Source organism: Entelurus aequoreus, linkage group LG03 (genome assembly GCF_033978785.1).
Source record: "Entelurus aequoreus isolate RoL-2023_Sb linkage group LG03, RoL_Eaeq_v1.1, whole genome shotgun sequence".
In the NCBI taxonomy this organism is placed as follows: domain Eukaryota; kingdom Metazoa; phylum Chordata; class Actinopteri; order Syngnathiformes; family Syngnathidae; genus Entelurus; species Entelurus aequoreus.
In genome coordinates, this window is record NC_084733.1 from 2,791,514 (window position 1) to 2,819,248 (window position 27,735).

Genomic DNA, 27,735 nt, shown 5'->3' on the forward strand with positions numbered 1-27,735 from the left:
CGCCGATTATACGTTTTTATTGGGTTTTTTATACGTTTTTTAGTTTGTTTTATGCCCTTTTTGTCAAGGAAAACTAAGTTTGAACTTAATGTGTTATTTGTCAACAATGCAACTTTTTCTTGTCACATTGAACCTGTTTGCTCTTTTCTTCTACTTTCCTATGTTTTTGTTTGAAATGTTATTTTTAGAATACGCCGAAAGGCTGCACCCTGGAGACCGCCGTGTGTACAGCAGACTCACCTTGCACGTAGGGTCCTTTATCAGGATGCTCTCGGACTCTCAGCGAGGCTCTCTTCTTCTGCTCGCCACCTCCGAGCAGGTCTCTGACTCGCTCGTTGTAGATCTCCAAAAAACTGCACGCGAGAGACAACAAAAGGGAAGTCATTTAACATTCTCCCTTTGCAGATATTTCACAAACAATTTTTAAAAATGTAACCTCGTGTTAAATTTGATGACATAACGCAATAGAAAGTTGTATACTGTACTGATGTATTGGCTACAAGCATTTATTTACAAAACACAAAACCGGTGAAGTTGGCATGTTGTGTAAATGGTAAATAAAAAGGGAATACAATGATTTGCAAATCCTTTTCTACTTATATTCAATTGAATAGACTGCATGGACAAGTTATTTAATGTTCCAACTGAGAAATGTTTCTGGGTGTTGTTGATAAATTACTTTGGCTTTGCATAGTAGAGTTTTAACTTGCACTTACAGATGTAGCCACGAACTGTACTTATGGCAGAGGTTTTCTGAAGTGTTCCTGAGCCCATGTGGTGATATCCTTTACACACTGATGTCGCTTTTTGATGCTGTACCGCCTGAGGGATCGAATGTCACGGGCCTTGCCGCTTACGTGCAGTGATTGCTCCAGATTCTCTGAACCTTTTTGTATTATTAGGTCCATCAGTGTTAAATGTTATAAACTTATCACTTTCCTCCGGCACTGTTCCCCTAACATTCAAAAAAGCGGTTATTCATCCTCTGCTCAAAAGACCTAACCTCGATCCTGACCTCATGGTCAACTACCGGCCGGTGTCCCACCTTCCGTTTATCTCGAAAATCCTCGAAAAAATTGTCGCACAGCAGCTAAATGAACACTTAGCGACTAACAATCTCTGTGAATAATTTTTTTTTTTTTTATAACTTCATAAAAAGTTTTGAGATACATGTCTAAAAAAAAATAAAATAAATAAAATTATAAAAAAAATGTTTTCCCTCATGTCTCTTTTACACACACTAGGTGTGGCGTAATTATTCTCTGCATTTGACCCATCACCCTTTGATCACCCCCTGGGACATGGGGGATTTTTTTCTTATAATTTTTTTTTCTTTGACATGTATCTCGAAACTTTTTATAGTTATAAAAAAAATTAAAAAAAATTAATAATTTTTTTTTAGTATCTTTTAGACATGTATCTCCTGCGCACGAGAAACTTTTTATAAATTTTTTTTTTTTTAAATTATAATAATTTTTTTTAATAAAAAGTTTCTCGTGCGCAGGAGAAACATTTTATAAAAAAAAACAAAAAACTTTTTTTTAATAAAAAGTTTCTCCTGCGCACAAAAAAGTTTTTATAAAAAAATTTTTTTTTTTATAAAAAGTTTCTCGTGCGCAAGGGAAACTTTTTATAAAAACAATTTTTTTTTTTTTTACATGTATCTCGACACTTTTTATAAAGTTATATAAAATAAAATAAAAAATGTATAATTTTTTTTTTTTTAGATATATATCTCCGCGCAAGAGAAACTTTTTATAAAAATAAAAAAAAAACATTTTTTATTTTTTTTTAGACATGTATCACAAGAAACTTTTAATAAAAAAAATGTTATTTTAATTATATATATATATATATATATATATATTTTTTATAACTTTATAAAAAGTTTTGAGATACATCTCTAAAAAAAAATAAATAAAATAAAATTATAAACATTTGTTTCCCCCTCATGTCTCTTTAGGGGCTCCGTACACACACACTAGGTGTGGCGTGATTATTCTCTGCATTTGACCCATCACCCTTTGATCACCCCCTGGGACATGGGGGATTTTTTTCTTATAATTTTTTTTTTCTTTGACATGTATCTCGAAACTTTTTATAGTTATAAAAAAAATTAAAAAAAATTAATAATTTTTTTTTTAGTATCTTTTAGACATGTATCTCCTGCGCACGAGAAACTTTTTATAAATTTTTTTTTTTTTAAATTATAATAATTTTTTTTAATAAAAAGTTTCTCGTGCGCAGGAGAAACATTTTATAAAAAAAAACAAAAAACTTTTTTTTAATAAAAAGTTTCTCCTGCGCACAAAAAAGTTTTTATAAATTTTTTTTTTTTTTTATAAAAAGTTTCTCGTGCGCAAGGGAAACTTTTTATAAAAACAATTTTTTTTTTTTTTACATGTATCTCGACACTTTTTATAAAGTTATATAAAATAAAATAAAAAATGTATAATTTTTTTTTTTTAGATATATATCTCCGCGCAAGAGAAACTTTTTATAAAAATTAAAAAAAAAACATTTTTAATTTTTTTTTAGACATGTATCACAAGAAACTTTTAATAAAAAAAATGTTATTTTAATTATATATATATATAAATATATATTTTTTTATAACTTTATAAAAAGTTTTGAGATACATCTCTAAAAAATAAATAAATAAAATAAAATTATAAACATTTGTTTCCCCCTCATGTCTCTTTAGGGGCTCCGTACACACACACTAGGTGTGGCGTGATTATTCTCTGCATTTGACCCATCACCCTTTGATCACCCCCTGGGACATGGGGGATTTTTTTCTTATAATTTTTTTTTTCTTTGACATGTATCTCGAAACTTTTTATAGTTATAAAAAAAATTAAAAAAAATTAATAATTTTTTTTTTAGTATCTTTTAGACATGTATCTCCTGCGCACGAGAAACTTTTTATAATTTTTTAAAATTTTTTAATTATAATAATTTTTTTTAATAAAAAGTTTCTCGTGCGCAGGAGAAACTTTTTATAAAAAAAAACAAAAAACTTTTTTTTAATAAAAAGTTTCTCCTGCGCACAAAAAAGTTTTTATAAAAAAATTTTTTTTTTTATAAAAAGTTTCTCGTGCGCAAGGGAAACTTTTTATAAAAACAATTTTTTTTTTTTTACATGTATCTCGACACTTTTTATAAAGTTATATAAAATAAAATAAAAAATGTATAATTTTTTTTTTTTTAGATATATATCTCCGCGCAAGAGAAACTTTTTATAAAAATAAAAAAAAAACATTTTTTATTTTTTTTTAGACATGTATCACAAGAAACTTTTAATAAAAAAAATGTTATTTTAATTATATATATATATATTTTTTTTTTTATAACTTTATAAAAAGTTTTGAGATACATCTCTAAAAAAAAATAAATAAAATAAAATTATAAACATTTGTTTCCCCCTCATGTCTCTTTAGGGGCTCCGTACACACACACTAGGTGTGGTGTAATTATTCTCTGCATTTGACCCATCACCCTTTGATCACCCCCTGGGACATGGGGGATTTTTTTCTTATAATTTTTTTTTTCTTTGACATGTATCTCGAAACTTTTTATAGTTATAAAAAAAATTAAAAAAAATGTATAATTTTTTTTTAGTATCTTTTAGACATGTATCTCCTGCGCACGAGAAACTTTTTATACATTTTTTTTTTTTTTTAATTATAATAATTTTTTTTAATAAAAAGTTTCTCGTGCGCAGGAGAAACTTTTTATAAAAAAAAACAAAAAACTTTTTTTTAATAAAAAGTTTCTCCTGCGCACAAAAAAGTTTTTATAAAAATTTTTTTTTTTTTATAAAAATTTTCTCGTGCGCAAGGGAAACTTTTTATAAAAACAATTTTTTTTTTTTTTACATGTATCTCGACACTTTTTATAAAGTTATATAAAATAAAATAAAAAATGTATAATTTTTTTTTTTTAGATATATATCTCCGCGCAAGAGAAACTTTTTATAAAAATAAAAAAAAAACATTTTTTATTTTTTTTAGACATGTATCACAAGAAACTTTTAATAAAAAAAATGTTATTTTAATTATATATATATATATATTTTTTTTTATAACTTTATAAAAAGTTTTGAGATACATCTCTAAAAAAAAATAAATAAAATAAAATTATAAACATTTGTTTCCCCCTCATGTCTCTTTAGGGGCTCCGTACACACACACTAGGTGTGGCGTGATTATTCTCTGCATTTGACCCATCACCCTTTGATCACCCCCTGGGACATGGGGGATTTTTTTCTTATAAATTTTTTTTTTTTTTTTACATGTATCTCAAAACTTTTTATAAAGTTATTAAAAAAAAAAAAAAAAAAAAAATTATAATTTTTTTTTAGTCTTGTATCTCCTGCGCACAAGAAACTTTTTATAAAAAAAAAAAAAATGTTTTTTTTTTTAGACATGTATCTCGTGCGCACAAGATCAAAAATTAAAATTTTTAAATTTAAAAAAATTATAACTTTTTTTTAAAATAAAAAGTTTCTCTTTTTTATAAAAAGTTTCTCGTGCGCACGAGAAAGCTTTTATAAACATTTTTTTTTTACATTGTTGATTGTCATGTCATGTTCGGATGTACATTGTCTTTGTACGTAGTCAGTGTTAAATATTATAAACTTATCACTTTCCTCCGGCACTGTTCCCCTAGCATTCAAAAAAGCGGTTATTCATCCTCTACTCAAAAGACCTAACCTCGATCCTGACCTCATGGTAAACTACCGGCCGGTGTCCCACCTTCCGTTTATCTCGAAAATCCTCGAAAAAATTGTAGCACAGCAGCTAAATGAACACTTAGCGTCTAACAATCTCTGTGAACCTTTTCAATCCGGTTTCAGGGCAAATCACTCTACGGAGACAGCCCTCGCAAAAATGACTAATGATCTATTGCTAACGATGGATTGTGATGCGTCATCTATGTTGCTGCTTCTTGATCTTAGCGCCGCTTTCGATACCGTCGATCATAATATTTTATTAGAGCGTATCAAAACACGTATTGGGATGTCAGACTTAGCCTTGTCTTGGTTTAACTCTTATCTTACTGACAGGATGCAGTGCGTCTCCCATAACAATGTGACCTCGGACTATGTTAAGGTAACGTGCGGAGTTCCCCAGGGTTCGGTTCTTGGCCCTGCACTCTTTAGTATTTACATGCTGCCGCTGGGTGACATTATACGCAAATACGGTGTTAGCTTTCACTGTTATGCTGATGACACTCAACTCTACATGCCCCTAAAGCTGACCAACACGCCGGACTGTAGTCAGCTGGAGGCGTGTCTTAATGAAATTAAACAATGGATGTCCGCTAACTTTTTGCAACTCAACACTAAGAAAACGGAAATGCTGATTATCGGTCCTGCTAGACACCGACATCTATTTAATAATACCACCTTAACATTTGACAACCAAACAATTAAACAAGGAGACTCGGTAAAGAATCTGGGTATTATCTTCCACCCAACTCTCTCGTTTGAGTCACACATTAAGAGTGTTACTAAAACAACTCTCTCGTTTGAGTCGCACATTAAGAGTGTTACTAAAACAACTCTCTCGTTTGAGTCGCACATTAAGAGTGTTACTAAAACAACTCTCTCGTTTGAGTCACACATTAAGAGTGTTACTAAAACGGCCTTCTTTCATCTCCGTAATATCGCTAAAATTCGTCCCATTTTGTCCACAAGCGATGCTGAGATCATTATCCATGCGTTCGTTACGTCTCGTCTCGATTACTGTAACGTTTTATTTTCATGTCTCCCTATGTCAGGGGTCGGCAACCTTTACCACTCAAAGAGCCATTTTGGCAAGTTTCACAAATTAAAGAAAGTAATGGGAGCCACAAATTTTTTTTTTAAATTTAAAATGAAAAACACCGCATACAAAGCTTACATGCTTTGTGCTATGTTAACCAGGGGTCTCCGACACACGCACCGGCACGCACTTTAATGTGGACATTTGATGTTAGTGCAGCCCGCGAGTTTTGAATGAATGTCGCTTGATAGCGTCACGCTTGCCAACCCTCTCATTTTTCCCGGGAGACTCCCGAACATCAGAGCGTGATGACACTGCATTTGGCGCCCTCTACAGTCTGCCCTAACAGTGTACCTGCTCGACCACAAGTGGAATGCAGCTTTAGCTTGCTCACGTAAGTGACAGCAAGGCGTAATACCTCAGCAGCCACATATCTTACACTGACGGTACCAATACCCAGAATCCCATGCAGCCCTAACTCTTCCGCTCAACCAACGCACGGAGAGGGGGGGGGGGGGTTGATGTGTGGGGGGATTTGGTGGTAGCGGGGGTGTATAATGTAGACCGGAAGAGTTAGGGCTGCATGGGATTCTGGGTAATGGTTGTGTTGTGTTTATGTTGTGTTACGGTGGGATGTTCTCCAGAAATGTGTTTTTCATTCTTTTTTGGTGTGGGTTCACAGTGTGGCGCATATTTGTAACGTAACAATGTTAAAGTTGTTTGATACGGCTACCGTCAGTGTAAGCTGTGTGGCTGATGAGTAAGTATGCTTTGCTGTCTCCTGTGTGTGCAAGTAATAACAACATGCAACATGTGGATGGACTGGCACGCTGTTTGTAAATGCTACAGAGGACAATTACTGCAGTGCAATTAGGGCACGCCCTTTATTTAGTAATTAGAGTGTAAATAGGATTATTTTTTGCCTGGGAGTTATCTATGAGAGACACTGACATCCATAAATCTTCTGGGAAAATCGGGGGGGGTCGGCATGTATGTAGCTGAGCCGCATCAGAGTGGTCAAGGAGCCGCATGCGGCTCCGGAGCCGCGGGTTGCCGACCCCTGCCCTATGTCTAGCATTAAAAGATTACAGATGGTACAAAATGCGGCTGCTAGACTTTTGACAAAAACAAGAAAGTTTGATCATATTACGCCTATACTGGCTCACCTGCACGGGCTTCCTGTGCACTTAAGATGCGACTTTAAGGTTTTACTACTTACGTATAAAATACTACACGGTCAAGCTCCTGCCTATCTCGCCGATTGTATTGTACCATACGTCCCGGCAAGAAATCTGCGTTCAAAGAACTCCGGCTTATTAGTGATTCCCAGAGCCCAAAAAAAGTCTGCGGGCTATAGAGCGTTTTCTATTGGGGCTCCAGTACTATGGAATGTTAGAGATGCTACCTCAGTAGAAGCATTTAAGTCCCATCTTAAAACTCATTTGTATACTCTAGCCTTTAAATAGACTCCCTGTTTAGACCAGTTGATCTGCCGTTTCTTTTCTTTTCTTTTCTACTCTGCTCCAAACCCGGGGTGGACCGCTAGCCTGTCCATCGGATGGGGACATCTCTACGCTGCTGACCCGTCTCCGCTCGGGATGGTTCCTGCTGGCCCCACTATGGACTGGACTCTCGCTGATGTGTTGAACTTTCACAATATTATGTCACACCCACTCCACATCCATTGCTTTCGGTCTCCCCTAGGGGGGGGGGGTTACCCACATATGCGTCCCACTGGGGTGAGTTTTTCCTTGCCCGTATGTGGGCTCTGTACCGAGGATGTCGTTGTGGCTTGTACAGCCCTTTGAGACACTTGTGATTTAGGGCTATATAAATAAACATTGATTGATTGATTATTATTATTATACCGACTCCACAAAAAACGCTAATTTGACCCACTTAACATGCTTCAAAACTCACCAAATTTGACACACACATCAGGACCTGCGAAAATTGCAAGTTAATAAAAAAAAACAAAAAACCCAAAAATCAAAATTGCGCTCTAGCGCCCCCTAGGAAAAAACAAAAACAAACTGCCTGTAACTCCCACTAGGAAGGTCGTAGAGACATGAAACAAAAACCTCTATGTAGGTCTGACTTAGACCTACATTTCATAATTTCACATCCTCGGGCAAAAACCAACAGGAAGTTGGCAATTTCCCATTTTAGACAAAAATGTACTAAAAACACTCCTTTGACCTCTAATTTGACCCCCTTAAAATACTTCAACACTCACCAAAATTCTCACACACATCGGGACTGGTGGAAATTGCGATTTAAAAAAAAACGAACCCCAAAACTCAAAATTGTGCTCTACATAATTTTTGAAAAATACAGAGAAAAAACTGCTCCTCAGAGGAAAACTCAAGACAAAACTGCTTGTAACTTCCGGTACGAACGTCTTAGAGACATGAAACAAAAACCTCTACGTAGGTCTCACTTAGACCTACATTTCATACATTGACACCCTTCAGCAAAAATCAACAGGATGTTTGTAATCTCCATTTCAAAACAACATTTTTGTAAAAAACGGTCACCAAACATCAAACATTATCTCCTCTGAGCGCGTTTGTCGTTTCGGCTTCAAACTGCTACAGGAGAGAGATTGAACCCTTCTGATTAAATGTTGACGACGGCGTTTTGATACGTGCTACGGTTTTGATTTTACGAGCCTTCAAAGACCCGCAGCGCTGATGCTGCTCCACTGCCTATAATGACAACGTGACATGGAATTATTTATTTTTTGTCCTCAAAATTCTACACACAATACCCTATTCCGCAGCTTTGCGCACTACTTTGCCCCCCTTAACATGCTTCAAAACTCACCAAATTTGACACACACATAGAAAAACGTGTCCCAAACACTTTAGAAAAAAAACCTAACCCCAAAAAATCAAAATTGCACTTTAGAGCCCCCTAGGTAGAAAACTGCCTGTAACTCCCACTCGGAAGGTTGTAGAGACATGAAACAAAAACCTGTATGTAGGTCTGACTTAGACCTACATTTTAACACTGACCACTTAGGACTAGCACCTGCCAAAGATGCGGACCCGACCAACGCTGCTTGCAGCTTTAATTTATTTTTATATTTTTTGGACCAAAACCCTTTGGGGTCCCCGGGATCAAGCCTGAGTGGAGGCCTAAATGTATATCTTTTTATACATATATTGTATTGGTTTTTAAAATAAATAATATCAAAATGGCCCCTGCTAGCTTTGATTTTTCAATGTGCGGCCCTCAGTGGAAAAAGTTTGGACACCCCTGGCGTAGAAGAAACTTGGTAATCCTGCTTTTGTCGCAGTGAAAAACAATTACAATGTTTAGTTTTGGTTGACTGACAAGGTTTACGAACCCCTTCAGCCAGAACTAGAAAAACACGTTCATGATATGCATTTCATTGCCTGAAGCTGTGCGGGTGTTTGGATTTCATCAGCAGTAAAAGGGGAAGAAAGCAAAAACACTTTGAGATATTACCTGATCTCCACTCTGCTGGAGTTCTGCCCGTCGGGAAGTGGATCCTGAGACCTGAAGAGGCCCTTTAAGGACAGAAGAGATGCTATGTAGCGCAAATTAACTAAGAAAAGCTCAAACATTTGTGTACCTGACAGATGCGAGGAGTCAAACCAGTGGAGTCCTGTTGTCACACAAAACAATAACCATTGTGTTAGAGCACAGGTGTCCATACAAAGAACGCATAAAACATTAAAAAAAAGATAGATCTGAAATTGATCCAGACATAATAAATGACTAAACATCCAGGTCCCCAGTACCTAACTTGAGGGAAGCCCTAAAGTAAAAAAAAACACCAAAAAAATGATATATTATATTAGACTTAGACTTCCTATTTATTATCATTTAAATTTGAACTTTAGAGCAGAAATTTAAAAAAAAAAAAAAAAAAAAATTTTTTTTTTTTTTTAAATGAAATCAACATAAAAAACACAATATATACATTATATATCAATATAGATCAATACAGTCTGCAGGGATACAGTCCGTAAGCACACATGATTGTATTTCTTTATGACAAAAAAAATAAAAAAAATAAAAATATCCCCCCCGTGGATCGCACAAGAAAAAAATAAAAAATAAAAAAATAAAAATAATTTTTTTTATTTTTATTAAATCAACATAAAAACATTATATATCTACATTATATATCAATATAGATCAATCCAGTCTGCAGGGATACAGTCCGTAAGCACACATGATTGTATTTCTTTATGACAAAAAATAAATAAAATAAAATAAAATAAAATAAAATAAAACATATTTCGGCTTCACACGATTTTAACCATATAATAACTTAAATTGATTTCATGATTGAAAACTATGCATGTACATTCCTGAGCTTGTAACGGTAAAACGCATTTGAGTGGGGGAAAAAAAAAAAAAAAAAAAAAAAAAAAAAAATTAAATACCCCCGCCACCGGTCCGTGGGACAAATTTTCAAGCGTTGACCGGTCCGCAGCTACAAAAAGGTTGGGGACCACTGCTTTAGAGTACAGACAAGAACGACATTTTGTTGCATTAGCTAGGGGTGCAACGGTAGACAAAAATTTCGGTTCGGTACGTACCTCGGTTTAGAGGTCACGGTTCGTTTCATTTTCGGTACAGTAAGAAAACAACAAAATATACATTTTTTGGGGTTATTTATTTACCAAATTTGCAAAATCTTTCACCAGAAAATATTTGTCTTAGTGTAATATTTGATGTGAAGTAATGGGAACCTTGGATAGGTCAATAATTCATAATAACATTGATTTTGATTCAATATTATGTTTTGAGCAATGACAGTTTGAAAGAGAAAAAAACAGCTTTGTTTTATTAGTCAACATTGCAACTTTTTCTAAATGACATTTAACCTTTAAGTTTTTTTATATTTCCCTTTTGTTATGTTTTTGTTTATTTGAATAGTATTTTTAGAATGTGCCGTGGGCCTTTAAAACATTAGCTGTGGGCCGCAAATGGCCTCCGGGGGCACACTTTTGACACCCCTGCTATAGATAATAACAAATTAAATGTGATAAATCTATGGATACAAAGCAGATGCGCGTTTATCATAACTCTCTCTCTCTCTCTGTCTCTGCCCCTCCCTCACCAATGCTGCTGCGTGCACAATTTGTTTTGTTTTTAACCCCTTCTTAACCCTGAACGTACATTGAAAATACACGCAACCCTAACTCCAAATGCCGGACATTTGAGGCATTTAAGAAACTCCGCAAAAGAGGACATGTCCGGTGAAAAGAGGACGTGTGGTCAGTCTATCCTAGCCCGTTAGCAGCTAGCATGCCGTGTGTTGTGCCTCGGTGTGCATTGTTTACACAACGTGCGTTACGCTACTTAATATGTCCGTGTGGAAACTCGTTCGGTACACCTCCGAACCGAACCGGAACCCCCGTACCGAAACGGTTCAATACAAATACACGTACCGTAACACCCCTAGCATTAGCTCATGGAAGTGCAGGATAAAAAAATCAATAAGGTGCAGATATAAATAAATAGATTACTGTACAGATAAATATATTGCACTTTTGCATATGCATCCAGGTTTATGGATGTATGTTATATTGTCTTTATATTCCAGCCAGTTCATCCATTTTTGGGGGGAAGTGAGGGGATTATTATGATGTTTTGAAACTGATATATCAGTTCTGAAAATGAAAAATATCCAAATGGCCCCTGAATGCTTTCATTTTCCAGTGTGTGGAAAAAGTCTGGACACACCTGTGTTAGAATATCAACATTTCACACAGAAATATAACAGAGCATTTACCATGAATTGATGAACGTGGACCCCGACTTAAAGGCCTACTGAAAGCCACTACTAGCGACCACGCAGTCTGATAGTTTATATATTAATGATGAAATCTTAACATTGCAACACATGCCAATACGGCCGGGTTAACTTATAAAGTGACATTTTAAAATTCCCGGGAAATATCCGGCTGAAACGTCGCGGTATGATGACGTATGCGTGTGACGTAGTCAGTTTAACGGAAGTTATGGTACCCCGTAGAATCCTATACAAAAAGCTCTGTTTTCATTTCATAATTCCACAGTATTCTGGACATCTTTTGCAATTTGTTTAATGAACAATGAAGGCTGCAAAGAAGACAGTTGTAGGTGGGATCGGTGTATTAGCAGCGGACTACAGCAACACAACCAGGAGGACTTTGTTGGAGCGCTAGCCGCCGACCTCACCTTGACTTCCTACGTCTCCGGGCCGCCAAACGCATCGGGTGAAGTCCTTCGTCCTTCCGTCGATCGCTGGAACGCAGGTGAGCACGGGTGTTGATGAGCAGATGAAGGCTGGCTGGCGTAGGTGGAGAGCTAATGTTTTTAGCATAGCTCTGTGCGGTCCGGTTGCTAAGTTAGCTTCAATGGCGTCGTTAGCACAGCATTGTTAACCTTCGCCAGCCTGGAAAGCATTAACCGTGTATTTACATGTCCACGGTTTAATAGTATTGTTGATTTTCTATCCATCCTTCCAGTCAGGGGTTTATTTTTTTTGTTTCTATATGCAGTTAAAGCACGATGCTATCACGTTAGCTCGTAGCTAAAGCATTTCGCCGATGTATTGTCGTGGAGATAAAAGGCACTGAATGTCCATTTGGCGTTCTCGACTCTCATTTTCAAGAGGATATAGTATCCCAGGTGGTTTAAAATACAAATCCGTGATCCACAATAGAAAAAGGAGAGAGTGTGGAATCCAATGAGCCAGTTTGTACCTAAGTTACGGTCAGAGCGAAAAAAAATATGTATTTCACTGCATTCTAGTCCGTCACTCTAACGTTCCTCATCCACGAATCTTTCATCCTCGCTCAAATTAATGGGGTAATGGTCCGAATCGCTCTAGCTGCGTTGAAAACAATAGGAAAATATGAGGGAGTGAACAACTGACAACGTCACGCTACTTCCGGTACAGGCAAGGTTTTTTTTTTATCAGAGACCAAAGTTGCGAACTTTATCGACGTTGTTCTATACTAAATCCTTTTAGCAAAAATATGGCAATATCGCAAAATGATCAAGTATGACACATAGAATGGATCTGCTATTCCCGTTTAAATAAAAAAAATTCATTTCAGTAGGCCTTTAAACAAGTTGTAAAAACTTATCGGAGTGTTACCATTTAGTGGTCAATTGTACAGAATATGTACTTCACTGTGCAATGTATTAATAAAAGTCTCAATTAATCCATCAATCAAGCAATCAAGATCCGCCCCCTTTTCCCCCTCACCTGTGTTCCCATCATGGTGTAAGTCTTTCCGGACCCCGTCTGGCCGTAAGCAAACAGACACACGTTGTATCCCTGAGAAGCCGCGGCCAGCACCGACACACCCAAGTCCTGGAACACCTGAGGAGAGAACACGAGTGTAGGTTTCACCGTCACAACGTCTTGCTTTACCAAGATGTTTGCCTGCGGAGCGGCCGGGTGGGCTTCATGTTCTGTGTCAACACGCGTGCACCGGGACTTGGTGGGACAAATAAACGTGGACTAAAAGTGTAGCGTAGCCATGTGGGGAGAAGGCCACTCCAAATAATCACTCACACCTCCTTTGTGGTTTTACACTCCAAACATGACTTTATTTTCACAAAGTCAAAGTGGTGGACATTTAAAGAGCAAACAAAGTGAAGATGGCCTCACCCACGTACACTTACAAAGTCAAAGTGGTGGACATACATACACTATGTTGCCAAAAGTATTTGGCCACCTGCCTTGACTCACATATGACCTTGAAGTGCCATCCCATTCCTAACCCATAGGGTTCAATATGACCTTTTGCAGCTATTACAGCTCCAACTCTTCTGGGAAGGCTGTCCACAAGGCTGCGGAGTGTGTTTATAGCAATTTTCCACCATTCTTCCAAGAGCGCATTGGTGAGGTCACACACTGGCTCTCAGTCTCCGTTCTAATTTATACCCAAAGTTGTTCTATCAGGTTTCAGGTCAGGACTCTGTGCAGGCCAGTCAAGTTCATCCACACCAGGCTCTGTCATCCATGTTTTTTATGGACCTGGTTTTGTGCACTGGTGTATAGTCATGTTGGAAGAGGAAGGGGCCCATTCCAAACTGTTCCCACAAGGTTGGGAGCATGGAATTGTCCAAAATGTTTTGGTATCTTGGAGCATTCAAAGTTCCTTTCACTGGAACTGAGGCCTGAAAAACAACAAATTTATACAAACCCCGTTTCCATATGAGTTGGGAAATGGTGTTAGATGTAAATATAAACGGAATACAATGATTTGCAAATCCTTTTCAAGCCATATTCAGTTGAATATGCTACAAAGACAACATATTTCATGTTCAAACTCATAAAATTTTTTTGCAAATAATCATTAACTTTAGAATTTGATGGCAGCAACACGTGACAAAGAAGTTGGGAAAGGTGGCAATAAATACTGATAAAGTTGAGGAATGCTCATCAAAGACTTATTTGGAACATCCCACAGGTGTGCAGGCTAATTGGGAACAGGTGGGTGCCATGATTGGGTATAAAAGTAGATTCCATGAAAGGCTCAGTCATTCACAAACAAGGATGGGGCGAGGGTCACCACTTTGTCAACAAATGCCTGAGCAAATTGTTGAACAGTTTAAGAAAAACATTTCTCAAGCAGCTATTGCAAGGAATTTAGGGATTTCACCATCTACGCTCCGTAATATCATCAAAGAGAATCTGGAGAAATCACTGCAGGTAAGCAGCTAAGCCCGTGACCTTCCATCCCTCAGGCGGTACTGCATCAACAAGCCACATCAGTGTGTAAAGGATATCACCACATGGGCTCAGGAACACTTCAGAAACCCACTGTCAGTAACTACAGTTGGTCGCTACATCTGTAAGTGCAAGTTAAAACTCTCCTATGCAAGGCGAAAACCGTTTATCAACAACACCCAGAAACGCCGTCGGCTTCGTTGGGCCCGAGCTCATCTAAGACGGACTGATACAAAGTGGGAAAGTGTTCTGTGGTCTGACGAGTCCACATTTTAAATTGTTTTTGGAAACTGTGGACGTCGTGTCGTCCGGAACAAAGAGGAAAAGAAGCATCCGGATTGTTCTAGGGTGAAAGTGTAAAAGGCAGCATGTGTGATGGTATGGGGGTGTATTAGTGGCCAAGACATGGGTAACTTACACATCTGTGAAGGCACCATTAATGCTGAAAGGTACATACAGCTTTTGGAGCAACATATGTTGTTATAATGGACGCCCCTGCTTATTTCAGCAAGACAATGCCAAGCCACGTGTTACAACAGCGTGGCTTCGTAGTTAAAAGAGTGCGGGTACTAGACTGGCCTGCCTGTAGTCCAAACCTGTCTCCCATTGAAAATGTGGGGTACAATATGAAGGCTAAAATAGCAGAAGGGAGACCCCCGGACTGTTGAACAACTTAAGCTGTACATCAAGCAAGAATGGGAAAGAATTCCACTTCAAAAATGTGTCTCCTCACTTCCCAAACCTTTACTGAGTGTTGTTAAAAGGAAAGGCCATGTAACACAGTGGTGAATATGCCCTTTCCCCAACTACTTTGGCACGTGTTGCAGCCATGAAATTCTAAGTTAATTATTATTTGCAAAAAAAAATAAAGTTTATGATTTTGAACATGAAATATGTTGTCTTTGTAGCATATTCAACTGAATATGGCTTGAAAAGGATTAGCAAATCATTGTATTCCGTTTATATTTACATCTAACACCATTTCCCAACTCATATGGAAACGGGGTTTGTTATATGACCCCTTTAATGCGCCTTCTGGTGCGCCCTATGGTCTGAAAAATACGGTACTAATTATTGGCCCTGAAAAAAACATATCGATCAACGTCTAATCTGGCATACCTTTTTTTAAATTGTTCTTTGACGGGTACATTTTACATTGGTCTTTTCCACTTTGGCAGAGGTCTGCGCCCCAAAAGAATGTTGTATCGTTACTTTTTTTCCTCCTTAAAGGCCTACTGAAAGCCACTACTAGCGACCACGCAGTCTGATAGTTTATATATCAATGATGAAATCTTAACATTGCAACACATGCCAATACGGCCGGGTTAACTTATAAAGTGACATTCTAAATTTCCCGCCACACTTCCGCTTGAAAACGTATCGGTATGATGACGTATGCGCGTGACGTCGCCAGTTTAACAGAGGTATGGCTTCCCCATTGAAGCCAATACGAAATAGCTGTTTTCATCTCATTATTCCACAGTATTCTGGACATTCATTGCATTATGGAGAAAGAAGCTGAGCAAGCAAAGAAGAAAGTTGTCGGTGCGAAGCGGATTATTTTGCGAGGGAAGTCAGCAGCAACACAACACAGTCGGTGTTTCATTGTTTACATTCCCGAAAGATGCAGTCAAGATCGAAGAACTCGGACAACAGAGACTCTAACCAGGAGGACTTTGACTTGGATACACAGACGCAGATACCGTGAGTACGTAGCTGTGCTTCCAAACATTTGATCGCTTGCTATAACTAGCTCGAGCTAGTAGCTAGGAGCTAGCATAACAAACACCTAGGTGTTTGTTATGTGGGATTAATTTGTGGCATATTAAATATAAGCCTGGTTGTGTTGTGGCTAATAGAGTAAATATATGTCTTGTGTTTATTTACTGTTGTAGTCATTCCCAGCTGAATATCAGGTCCCACCCGCGCGCTTCCAAACATTTGATCGCTTGCCCGTACGTGCGTGTCACGTACGTAACTTTGGTTAAATATATAAGCTTTATGAACCTTGGGTTAGGTGAACGGTCCTTTGGGCTGAGTGAGTGTGTGTGTTGTGCAGGTGTTTGAATTGTATTGGCGGGTTATATATACGGGATCCCGTCCATATTACCCGCTCGAGCTATAACTAGCTCAAGCTAGTAGCTAGGAGCTAGCATAACAAACACGTAGGTGTTTTTATGCAGGATTAATTTGTGGCATATTAAATATAAGCCTGGTTGTGTTGTGGCTAATAGAGTATATATATGTCTTGTGTTTATTTACTGTTGTAGTCATTCCCAGCTGAATATCAGGTCACACCCGGCTCTCACAGCATCTTCCCTATCTGAATAGCTTCAACTCCCCACTAGTCCTTCACTTGCACTTTACTCATCCACAAATCTTTCATCCTCGCTCAAATTAATGGGGAAATCGTCGCTTTCTCGGTCCGAATCTCTCTCACTTCATGCGGCCATCATTGTAAACAATAGGGAACTTTGCGTATATGTTCAACTGACTACGTCACGCTACTTCCGGTAGGTGCAAGCCTTTTTTTATCAGATACCAAAAGTTGCGATCTTTATCGTCGTTGTTTTATACTAAATCCTTTCAGCAAAAATATGGCAATATCGCGAAATGATCAAGTATGACACATAGAATAGATCTGCTATCCCCGTTTAAATAAATAAAAATTCATTTCAGTAGGCCTTTAATAAACAATAAAAAAACATGAAAATAATTTCCTGATGTGGATTGACTGGCAATCTAAACACCCTCTTCAAAAGGTAACACATGCTTGTGAAAAGGTGGTAGAGGGAAACTAAGAACACGGTCTAGAGCAGACCTGAGACTTGGCACGGTCTTCCTCACAAACCATAACAGAGGGGGCCCCCCCCCAGGCTGGGGTGTGGCCCCGGTGGGGTAAGTACACATTGGAGAAGGGGAGGAATGCTCTTAAAAGTTGCTACAATCCCCAAAAGATCAAACACAGGCATACTTTCAACACACCTCCCGTGTGCGAGTACGAGTCCAGAAGCTGGGCTTACAAAGCAGCGGGGATGAGTTTAGGTTGGACTTGGTTTAAAGCTCTTGTGAAAGACCTCACCAAACACCCTGAGAGTCCACTGGAGCTTTTAGGAGCGTGTGAAACAATGTCTGCACTGCAAAAAGTGAAATCTAAGTAAGATTGAATATGTTAAATAAGGGTGATATTTGCTTATTTTCTGTCTGATAAGATAATTCTTCTCACTAAGCAGATTTTATGTTAGAGTGTTTTACTTGTTTTAAGTGTTTTGGTCCTAAATGATCTCAGTAAGATATTACAGCTGAGATTTGATGAGCTATATTGAGTAAAACATGCTTGAAACAAGAATGTCAAGTGTTGTGTCATCAACACTCATAAGTACAAAAATACTTTTTTAAAGTAATCATTTCTTATTTCAAGCATGGAAAAAAAAATCATGATGCTGAGCGCATATCATTATGTCAAGATAATGGCACTAGCGTTTACTTTTTTAAGAACATTTTTCAACATATTGAGCAAAAAGGTCAAAAAATAATTTCTACCATGAAAAGTGCACTTATTAGTGAGAAAATACTTATTTTAAGGTATTTTTGGGTTCATTGAAGTTAGCTAATTTTACTTGTTTTGGAAAGTCTTGACAAGCCGAATTTTCTTGTTCTATTGGCAGAGAATTTTGCTTAGTTCAAGTAAAATACCCCTCATTTTTGTATTTTTTGTTGTTTTTTTTAACTGACTTTTTGCCGTGCGCAAACTGAAAAAAATGAAAGCATGCGGGGAACATTTGGATATTTCTCATTTTCAAACCTAATATAATATATGCAGTGTTTCCCATAAACTGCCAAGATACCTGTGGCGGTGGGGGCGTGGCTATGGGCGTGGTCACCATGACATCATCGAGTAATTTGCATAATTTACTACAATAATATGATTTTCTCTAAAAAGGCTCCAAAAAATGTATACTTACTAATGAATGATAACAGTTTTGTTTTAAAGGTCCATCCATCCATCCATTTTACAATATAATTACAACACTTTATGTACATATTTATATACAGATTTGAACAATAAGTTATTCACTGAAATATATTTATTAATTGTGGTTCTTACAAAAAATATATCTTATAAAATATAAAAGCTAAAATGTCTCTTAAAGCTCTGCCCCTTTAATTAGTGCATACTAAATAATTTAACTTTAGCCTACTACTACAAGCATATTATTTACCAGCAACATAAAGTGAAACAGAGGCAGAGGTGTCCTGCCACAGTCAGTAACAAATAAACAGAAAACAGTAGTGGTCAAATACAAATAAGGCAACAAGAGAAGTATCCTACACTTCTCTTTTGTAAAGTAAATGTGAACAGCCTATATGGGCATCTACATCAACTATATGATTTGCCTGAGAAGCTGGACAGGACAAAAAATATATATATATTTTTTATTTTTATTTGTGGTGGACGTAATTCTTTCGTGGCGGGCCGCCACAAATAAATAAATGTGTGGGAAACACTGATATCGATTCCCTCAAGTTTGTTCCTGGGGATCTCAAATCATCATCATCATCATCATTTTTATTTATCTCCTTCATTGATGTGCATCTTTGATAGACAATTATAACACAATTATTCAGTTACACAACAATGCCTGAGAAGGAGCAGGATGAAGAAAAATCTTATATTTTCCTGCCCCCTTCACATAATACATAGTCTTACTTAATGATATGTGAACCAACAATTACATCCAAATATAACCAAAACAAAACAAAACAAAACATAAGTGCAAAACTTCATGAAGTACAAACCGAACAAAAAAACAAAAGAAGTAATATACACCTCACGGGATGATACAAAACAAATACAAAACCAGGCAAAAAACAAGTAAATTAATAAATATAAAGCAAAATGTAAACACTTATGGCTGTACATATGATTTTATTGTTCTGTCTTTATATATTTTTTTCAATTGGAATATATTTTTACAATCTTTTATCTCATTATAAAGAGAATTCCACAGTTGAACCCCCACCACTGATATACACTTTTGTTTGAAAGTTGTCCTTGAATACTGATGTTGGAAATGACCTTTTCTTCTATGCTCTTCATTCTCACAAGTGATAACAAACATTTTTTGTAAATTTGCTGGTAATGTTTTGCTTTTAGCCTTAAACATGACACATAATGTCTGTAACTTTACTAGCTCCTGTAGTTTCAATAAACATGAATTAATGAATAATATGTTAGTGTGTTCTAAGTCATCTACTTTATGAATAATCCTTATAGCTCTTTTCTCTAGTTGATACAATGCCTTTATGTTACTCTTATATGTGTTCCCCCACACTTTATGTTACTCTTATATGTGTTCCCCCACACTTTATGTTACTCTTATATGTGTTCCCCCACACTTTATGTTACTCTTATATGTGTTCCCCCACACTTTATGTTACTCTTATATGTGTTCCCCCACACTTTATGTTACTCTTATATGTGTTCCCCCACACTTTATGTTACTCTTATATGTGTTCCCCCACACTTTATGTTACTCTTATATGTGTTCCCCCACACTTTATGTTACTCTTATATGTGTTCCCCCACACTTTATGTTACTCTTATATGTGTTCCCCCACACTTTATGTTACTCTTATATGTGTTCCTCCACACTTTATGTTACTCTTATATGTGTTCCCCCACACTTTATGTTACTCTTATATGTGTTCCCCCACACTTTATGTTACTCTTATATGTGTTCCCCCACACTTTATGTTACTCTTATATGTGTTACCCCACACTTTATGTTACTCTTATATGTGTTCCCCACACTTTATGTTACTCTTATATGTGTTCCCCCACACTTTATGTTACTCTTATATGTGTTCCCCCACACTTTATGTTACTCTTATATGTGTTCCCCCACACTTTATGTTACTCTTATATGTGTTCCCCCACACTTTATGTTACTCTTATATGTGTTCCCCCACACCTTATGTTACTCTTATGTGTTCCCCCACACTTTATGTTACTCTTATATGTGTTCCCCCACACTTTATGTTACTCTTATATGTGTTCCCCCACACCTTATGTTACTCTTATGTGTTCCCCCACACTTTATGTTACTCTTATATGTGTTCCCCCACACCTTATGTTACTCTTATGTGTTCCCCCACACTTTATGTTACTCTTATATGTGTTCCCCCACATTTTATGTTACTCTTATATGTGTTCCCCCACACTTTATGTTACTCTTATATGTGTTCCCCCACACTTTATGTTACTCTTATATGTGTTCCCCCACACTTTATGTTACTCTTATATGTGTTCCCCACACTTTATGTTACTCTTATATGTGTTCCCCCACACTTTATGTTACTCTTATATGTGTTCCCCCACACTTTATGTTACTCTTATATGTGTTCCCCCACACTTTATGTTACTCTTATATGTGTTCCCCCACACTTTATGTTACTCTTATATGTGTTCCCCCACACTTTATGTTACTCTTATATGTGTTCCCCCACACTTTATGTTACTCTTATATGTGTTCCCCCACACTTTATGTTACTCTTATATGTGTTCCCCCACACTTTATGTTACTCTTATATGTGTTCCCCCACACTTTATGTTACTCTTATATGTGTTCCCCCACACTTTATGTTACTCTTATATGTGTTCCCCACACTTTATGTTACTCTTATATGTGTTCCCCCACACTTTATGTTACTCTTATATGTGTTCCCCCACACTTTATGTTACTCTTATATGTGTTCCCCCACACTTTATGTTACTCTTATATGTGTTCCCCCACACTTTATGTTACTCTTATATGTGTTCCCCCACACTTTATGTTACTCTTATATGTGTTCCCCCACACTTTATGTTACTCTTATATGTGTTCCCCCACACTTTATGTTACTCTTATATGTGTTCCCCCACACTTTATGTTACTCTTATATGTGTTCCCCCACACTTTATGTTACTCTTATATGTGTTCCCCCACACTTTATGTTACTCTTATATGTGTTCCCCCACACTTTATGTTACTCTTATATGTGTTCCCCCACACTTTATGTTACTCTTATATGTGTTCCCCCACACTTTATGTTACTCTTATATGTGTTCCTCCACACTTTATGTTACTCTTATATGTGTTCCCCCACACTTTATGTTACTCTTATATGTGTTCCCCCACACTTTATGTTACTCTTATATGTGTTCCCCCACACTTTATGTTACTCTTATATGTGTTACCCCACACTTTATGTTACTCTTATATGTGTTCCCCACACTTTATGTTACTCTTATATGTGTTCCCCCACACTTTATGTTACTCTTATATGTGTTCCCCCACACTTTATGTTACTCTTATATGTGTTCCCCCACACTTTATGTTACTCTTATATGTGTTCCCCCACACTTTATGTTACTCTTATATGTGTTCCCCCACACCTTATGTTACTCTTATGTGTTCCCCCACACTTTATGTTACTCTTATATGTGTTCCCCCACACTTTATGTTACTCTTATATGTGTTCCCCCACACCTTATGTTACTCTTATGTGTTCCCCCACACTTTATGTTACTCTTATATGTGTTCCCCCACACCTTATGTTACTCTTATGTGTTCCCCCACACTTTATGTTACTCTTATATGTGTTCCCCCACATTTTATGTTACTCTTATATGTGTTCCCCCACACTTTATGTTACTCTTATATGTGTTCCCCCACACTTTATGTTACTCTTATATGTGTTCCCCCACACTTTATGTTACTCTTATATGTGTTCCCCACACTTTATGTTACTCTTATATGTGTTCCCCCACACTTTATGTTACTCTTATATGTGTTCCCCCACACTTTATGTTACTCTTATATGTGTTCCCCCACACTTTATGTTACTCTTATATGTGTTCCCCCACACTTTATGTTACTCTTATATGTGTTCCCCCACACTTTATGTTACTCTTATATGTGTTCCCCCACACTTTATGTTACTCTTATATGTGTTCCCCCACACTTTATGTTACTCTTATATGTGTTCCCCCACACTTTATGTTACTCTTATATGTGTTCCCCCACACTTTATGTTACTCTTATATGTGTTCCCCCACACTTTATGTTACTCTTATATGTGTTCCCCACACTTTATGTTACTCTTATATGTGTTCCCCCACACTTTATGTTACTCTTATATGTGTTCCCCCACACTTTATGTTACTCTTATATGTGTTCCCCCACACTTTATGTTACTCTTATATGTGTTCCCCCACACTTTATGTTACTCTTATATGTGTTCCCCCACACTTTATGTTACTCTTATATGTGTTCCCCCACACTTTATGTTACTCTTATATGTGTTCCCCCACACTTTATGTTACTCTTATATGTGTTCCCCCACACTTTATGTTACTCTTATATGTGTTCCCCCACACTTTATGTTACTCTTATATGTGTTCCCCCACACTTTATGTTACTCTTATATGTGTTCCCCCACACTTTATGTTACTCTTATATGTGTTCCCCCACACTTTATGTTACTCTTATATGTGTTCCCCCACACTTTATGTTACTCTTATATGTGTTCCTCCACACTTTATGTTACTCTTATATGTGTTCCCCCACACTTTATGTTACTCTTATATGTGTTCCCCCACACTTTATGTTACTCTTATATGTGTTCCCCCACACTTTATGTTACTCTTATATGTGTTACCCCACACTTTATGTTACTCTTATATGTGTTCCCCACACTTTATGTTACTCTTATATGTGTTCCCCCACACTTTATGTTACTCTTATATGTGTTCCCCCACACTTTATGTTACTCTTATATGTGTTCCCCCACACTTTATGTTACTCTTATATGTGTTCCCCCACACTTTATGTTACTCTTATATGTGTTCCCCCACACTTATGTTACTCTTATGTGTTCCCCCACACTTTATGTTACTCTTATATGTGTTCCCCCACACTTTATGTTACTCTTATATGTGTTCCCCACACCTTATGTTACTCTTATGTTCCCCCACACTTTATGTTACTCTTATATGTGTTCCCCCACACTTTATGTTACTCTTATGTGTTCCCCCACACTTTATGTTACTCTTATATGTGTTCCCCCACACTTTATGTTACTCTTATATGTGTTCCCCCACACTTTATGTTACTCTTATATGTGTTCCCCACACTTTATGTTACTCTTATATGTGTTCCCCCACACTTTATGTTACTCTTATATGTGTTCCCCCACACTTTATGTTACTCTTATATGTGTTCCCCCACACTTTATGTTACTCTTATATGTGTTCCCCCACACTTTATGTTACTCTTATATGTGTTCCCCCACACTTTATGTTACTCTTATATGTGTTCCCCCACACTTTATGTTACTCTTATATGTGTTCCCCCACACTTTATGTTACTCTTATATGTGTTCCCCCACACTTTATGTTACTCTTATATGTGTTCCCCCACACTTTATGTTACTCTTATATGTGTTCCCCCACACTTTATGTTACTCTTATATGTGTTCCCCCACACTTTATGTTACTCTTATATGTGTTCCCCCACACTTTATGTTACTCTTATATGTGTTCCCCCACACTTTATGTTACTCTTATATGTGTTCCCCCACACTTTATGTTACTCTTATATGTGTTCCCCACACTTTATGTTACTCTTATATGTGTTCCCCCACACTTTATGTTACTCTTATATGTGTTCCCCCACACTTTATGTTACTCTTATATGTGTTCCCCCACACTTTATGTTACTCTTATATGTGTTCCCCCACACTTTATGTTACTCTTATATGTGTTCCCCACACTTATGTTACTCTTATATGTGTTCCCCCACACTTTATGTTACTCTTATATGTGTTCCCCCACACTTTATGTTACTCTTATATGTGTTCCCCCACACCTTATGTTACTCTTATGTGTTCCCCCACACTTTATGTTACTCTTATATGTGTTCCCCCACACCTTATGTTACTCTTATGTGTTCCCCCACACTTTATGTTACTCTTATATGTGTTCCCCCACACTTTATGTTACTCTTATATGTGTTCCCCCACACTTTATGTTACTCTTATATGTGTTCCCCCACACTTTATGTTACTCTTATATGTGTTCCCCCACACTTTATGTTACTCTTATATGTGTTCCCCACACTTTATGTTACTCTTATATGTGTTTCCCCCACACTTTATGTTACTCTTATATGTGTTCCCCCACACTTTATGTTACTCTTATATGTGTTCCCCCACACTTTATGTTACTCTTATATGTGTTCCCCCACACTTTATGTTACTCTTATATGTGTTCCCCCACACTTTATGTTACTCTTATATGTGTTCCCCCACACTTTATGTTACTCTTATATGTGTTCCCCCACACTTTATGTTACTCTTATATGTGTTCCCCCACACTTTATGTTACTCTTATATGTGTTCCCCCACACTTTATGTTACTCTTATATGTGTTCCCCCACACTTTATGTTACTCTTATATGTGTTCCCCCACACTTTATGTTACTCTTATATGTGTTCCCCCACACTTTATGTTACTCTTATATGTGTTCCCCCACACTTTATGTTACTCTTATATGTGTTCCCCCACACTTTATGTTACTCTTATATGTGTTCCCCCACACTTTATGTTACTCTTATATGTGTTCCCCCACACTTTATGTTACTCTTATATGTGTTCCCCCACACTTTATGTTACTCTTATATGTGTTCCCCCACACTTATGTTACTCTTATATGTGTTCCCCCACACTTTATGTTACTCTTATATGTGTTCCCCCACACTTTATGTTACTCTTATATGTGTTCCCCCACACTTTATGTTACTCTTATATGTGTTCCCCCACACTTTATGTTACTCTTATATGTGTTCCCCCACACTTTATGTTACTCTTATATGTGTTCCCCCACACTTTATGTTACTCTTATATGTGTTCCCCCACACTTTATGTTACTCTTATATGTGTTCCCCCACACTTTATGTTACTCTTATATGTGTTCCCCCACACTTTATGTTACTCTTATATGTGTTCCCCCACACTTTATGTTACTCTTATATGTGTTCCCCCACACTTTATGTTACTCTTATATGTGTTCCCCCACACTTTATGTTACTCTTATATGTGTTCCCCCACACTTTATGTTACTCTTATATGTGTTCCCCCACACTTTATGTTACTCTTATATGTGTTCCCCCACACTTTATGTTACTCTTATATGTGTTCCCCCACACTTTATGTTACTCTTATATGTGTTCCCCCACACTTTATGTTACTCTTATATGTGTTCCCCACACTTTATGTTACTCTTATATGTGTTCCCCCACACTTTATGTTACTCTTATATGTGTTCCCCCACACTTTATGTTACTCTTATATGTGTTCCCCCACACTTTATGTTACTCTTATATGTGTTCCCCCACACTTTATGTTACTCTTATATGTGTTCCCCCACACTTTATGTTACTCTTATATGTGTTCCCCCACACTTTATGTTACTCTTATATGTGTTCCCCCACACTTTATGTTACTCTTATATGTGTTCCCCCACACTTTATGTTACTCTTATATGTGTTCCCCCACACTTTATGTTACTCTTATATGTGTTCCCCCACACTTTATGTTACTCTTATATGTGTTCCCCCACACTTTATGTTACTCTTATATGTGTTCCCCCACACTTTATGTTACTCTTATATGTGTTCCCCCACACTTTATGTTACTCTTATATGTGTTCCCCCACACTTTATGTTACTCTTATATGTGTTCCCCCACACTTTATGTTACTCTTATATGTGTTCCCCCACACTTTATGTTACTCTTATATGTGTTCCCCCACACTTTATGTTACTCTTATATGTGTTCCCCCACACTTTATGTTACTCTTATATGTGTTCCCCCACACTTTATGTTACTCTTATATGTGTTCCCCCACACTTTATGTTACTCTTATATGTGTTCCCCCACACTTTATGTTACTCTTATATGTGTTCCCCCACACTTTATGTTACTCTTATATGTGTTCCCCCACACTTTATGTTACTCTTATATGTGTTCCCCCACACTTTATGTTACTCTTATATGTGTTCCCCCACACTTTATGTTACTCTTATATGTGTTCCCCCACACTTTATGTTACTCTTATATGTGTTCCCCCACACTTTATGTTACTCTTATATGTGTTCCCCCACACTTTATGTTACTCTTATATGTGTTCCCCCACACTTTATGTTACTCTTATATGTGTTCCCCCACACTTTATGTTACTCTTATATGTGTTCCCCCACACTTTATGTTACTCTTATATGTGTTCCCCCACACTTTATGTTACTCTTATATGTGTTCCCCCACACTTTATGTTACTCTTATATGTGTTCCCCCACACTTTATGTTACTCTTATATGTGTTCCCCCACACTTTATGTTACTCTTATATGTGTTCCCCCACACTTTATGTTACTCTTATATGTGTTCCCCCACACTTTATGTTACTCTTATATGTGTTCCCCCACACTTTATGTTACTCTTATATGTGTTCCCCCACACTTTATGTTACTCTTATATGTGTTCCCCCACACTTTATGTTACTCTTATATGTGTTCCCCCACACTTTATGTTACTCTTATATGTGTTCCCCCACACTTTATGTTACTCTTATATGTGTTCCCCCACACTTTATGTTACTCTTATATGTGTTCCCCCACACTTTATGTTACTCTTATATGTGTTCCCCCACACTTTATGTTACTCTTATATGTGTTCCCCCACACTTTATGTTACTCTTATATGTGTTCCCCCACACTTTATGTTACTCTTATATGTGTTCCCCCACACTTTATGTTACTCTTATATGTGTTCCCCCACACTTTATGTTACTCTTATATGTGTTCCCCCACACTTTATGTTACTCTTATATGTGTTCCCCCACACTTTATGTTACTCTTATATGTGTTCCCCCACACTTTATGTTACTCTTATATGTGTTCCCCCACACTTTATGTTACTCTTATATGTGTTCCCCCACACTTTATGTTACTCTTATATGTGTTCCCCCACACTTTATGTTACTCTTATATGTGTTCCCCCACACTTTATGTTACTCTTATATGTGTTCCCCCACACTTTATGTTACTCTTATATGTGTTCCCCCACACTTTATGTTACTCTTATATGTGTTCCCCCACACTTTATGTTACTCTTATATGTGTTCCCCCACACTTTATGTTACTCTTATATGTG

General features: G+C 37.0%; 1 protein-coding gene across 1 annotated transcript in view; it reads right to left on the minus strand.

Moving 5' to 3' along the window:
• stard9 (StAR-related lipid transfer (START) domain containing 9) overlaps positions 1 to 27,735 on the minus strand; it is a 111,500-nt gene that overhangs the window by 62,240 nt on the left and 21,525 nt on the right. Inside the window, exons 2-5 of the mRNA XM_062043309.1 lie at positions 13,009 to 13,125; positions 9,370 to 9,402; positions 9,243 to 9,304; positions 241 to 353 (exon numbers count right to left, since the gene is read on the minus strand). Of these exons, the coding sequence (XP_061899293.1) occupies positions 241 to 353; positions 9,243 to 9,304; positions 9,370 to 9,402; positions 13,009 to 13,125 (325 nt within the window). The remainder of the gene's footprint in view (positions 1 to 240; positions 354 to 9,242; positions 9,305 to 9,369; positions 9,403 to 13,008; positions 13,126 to 27,735) is intronic.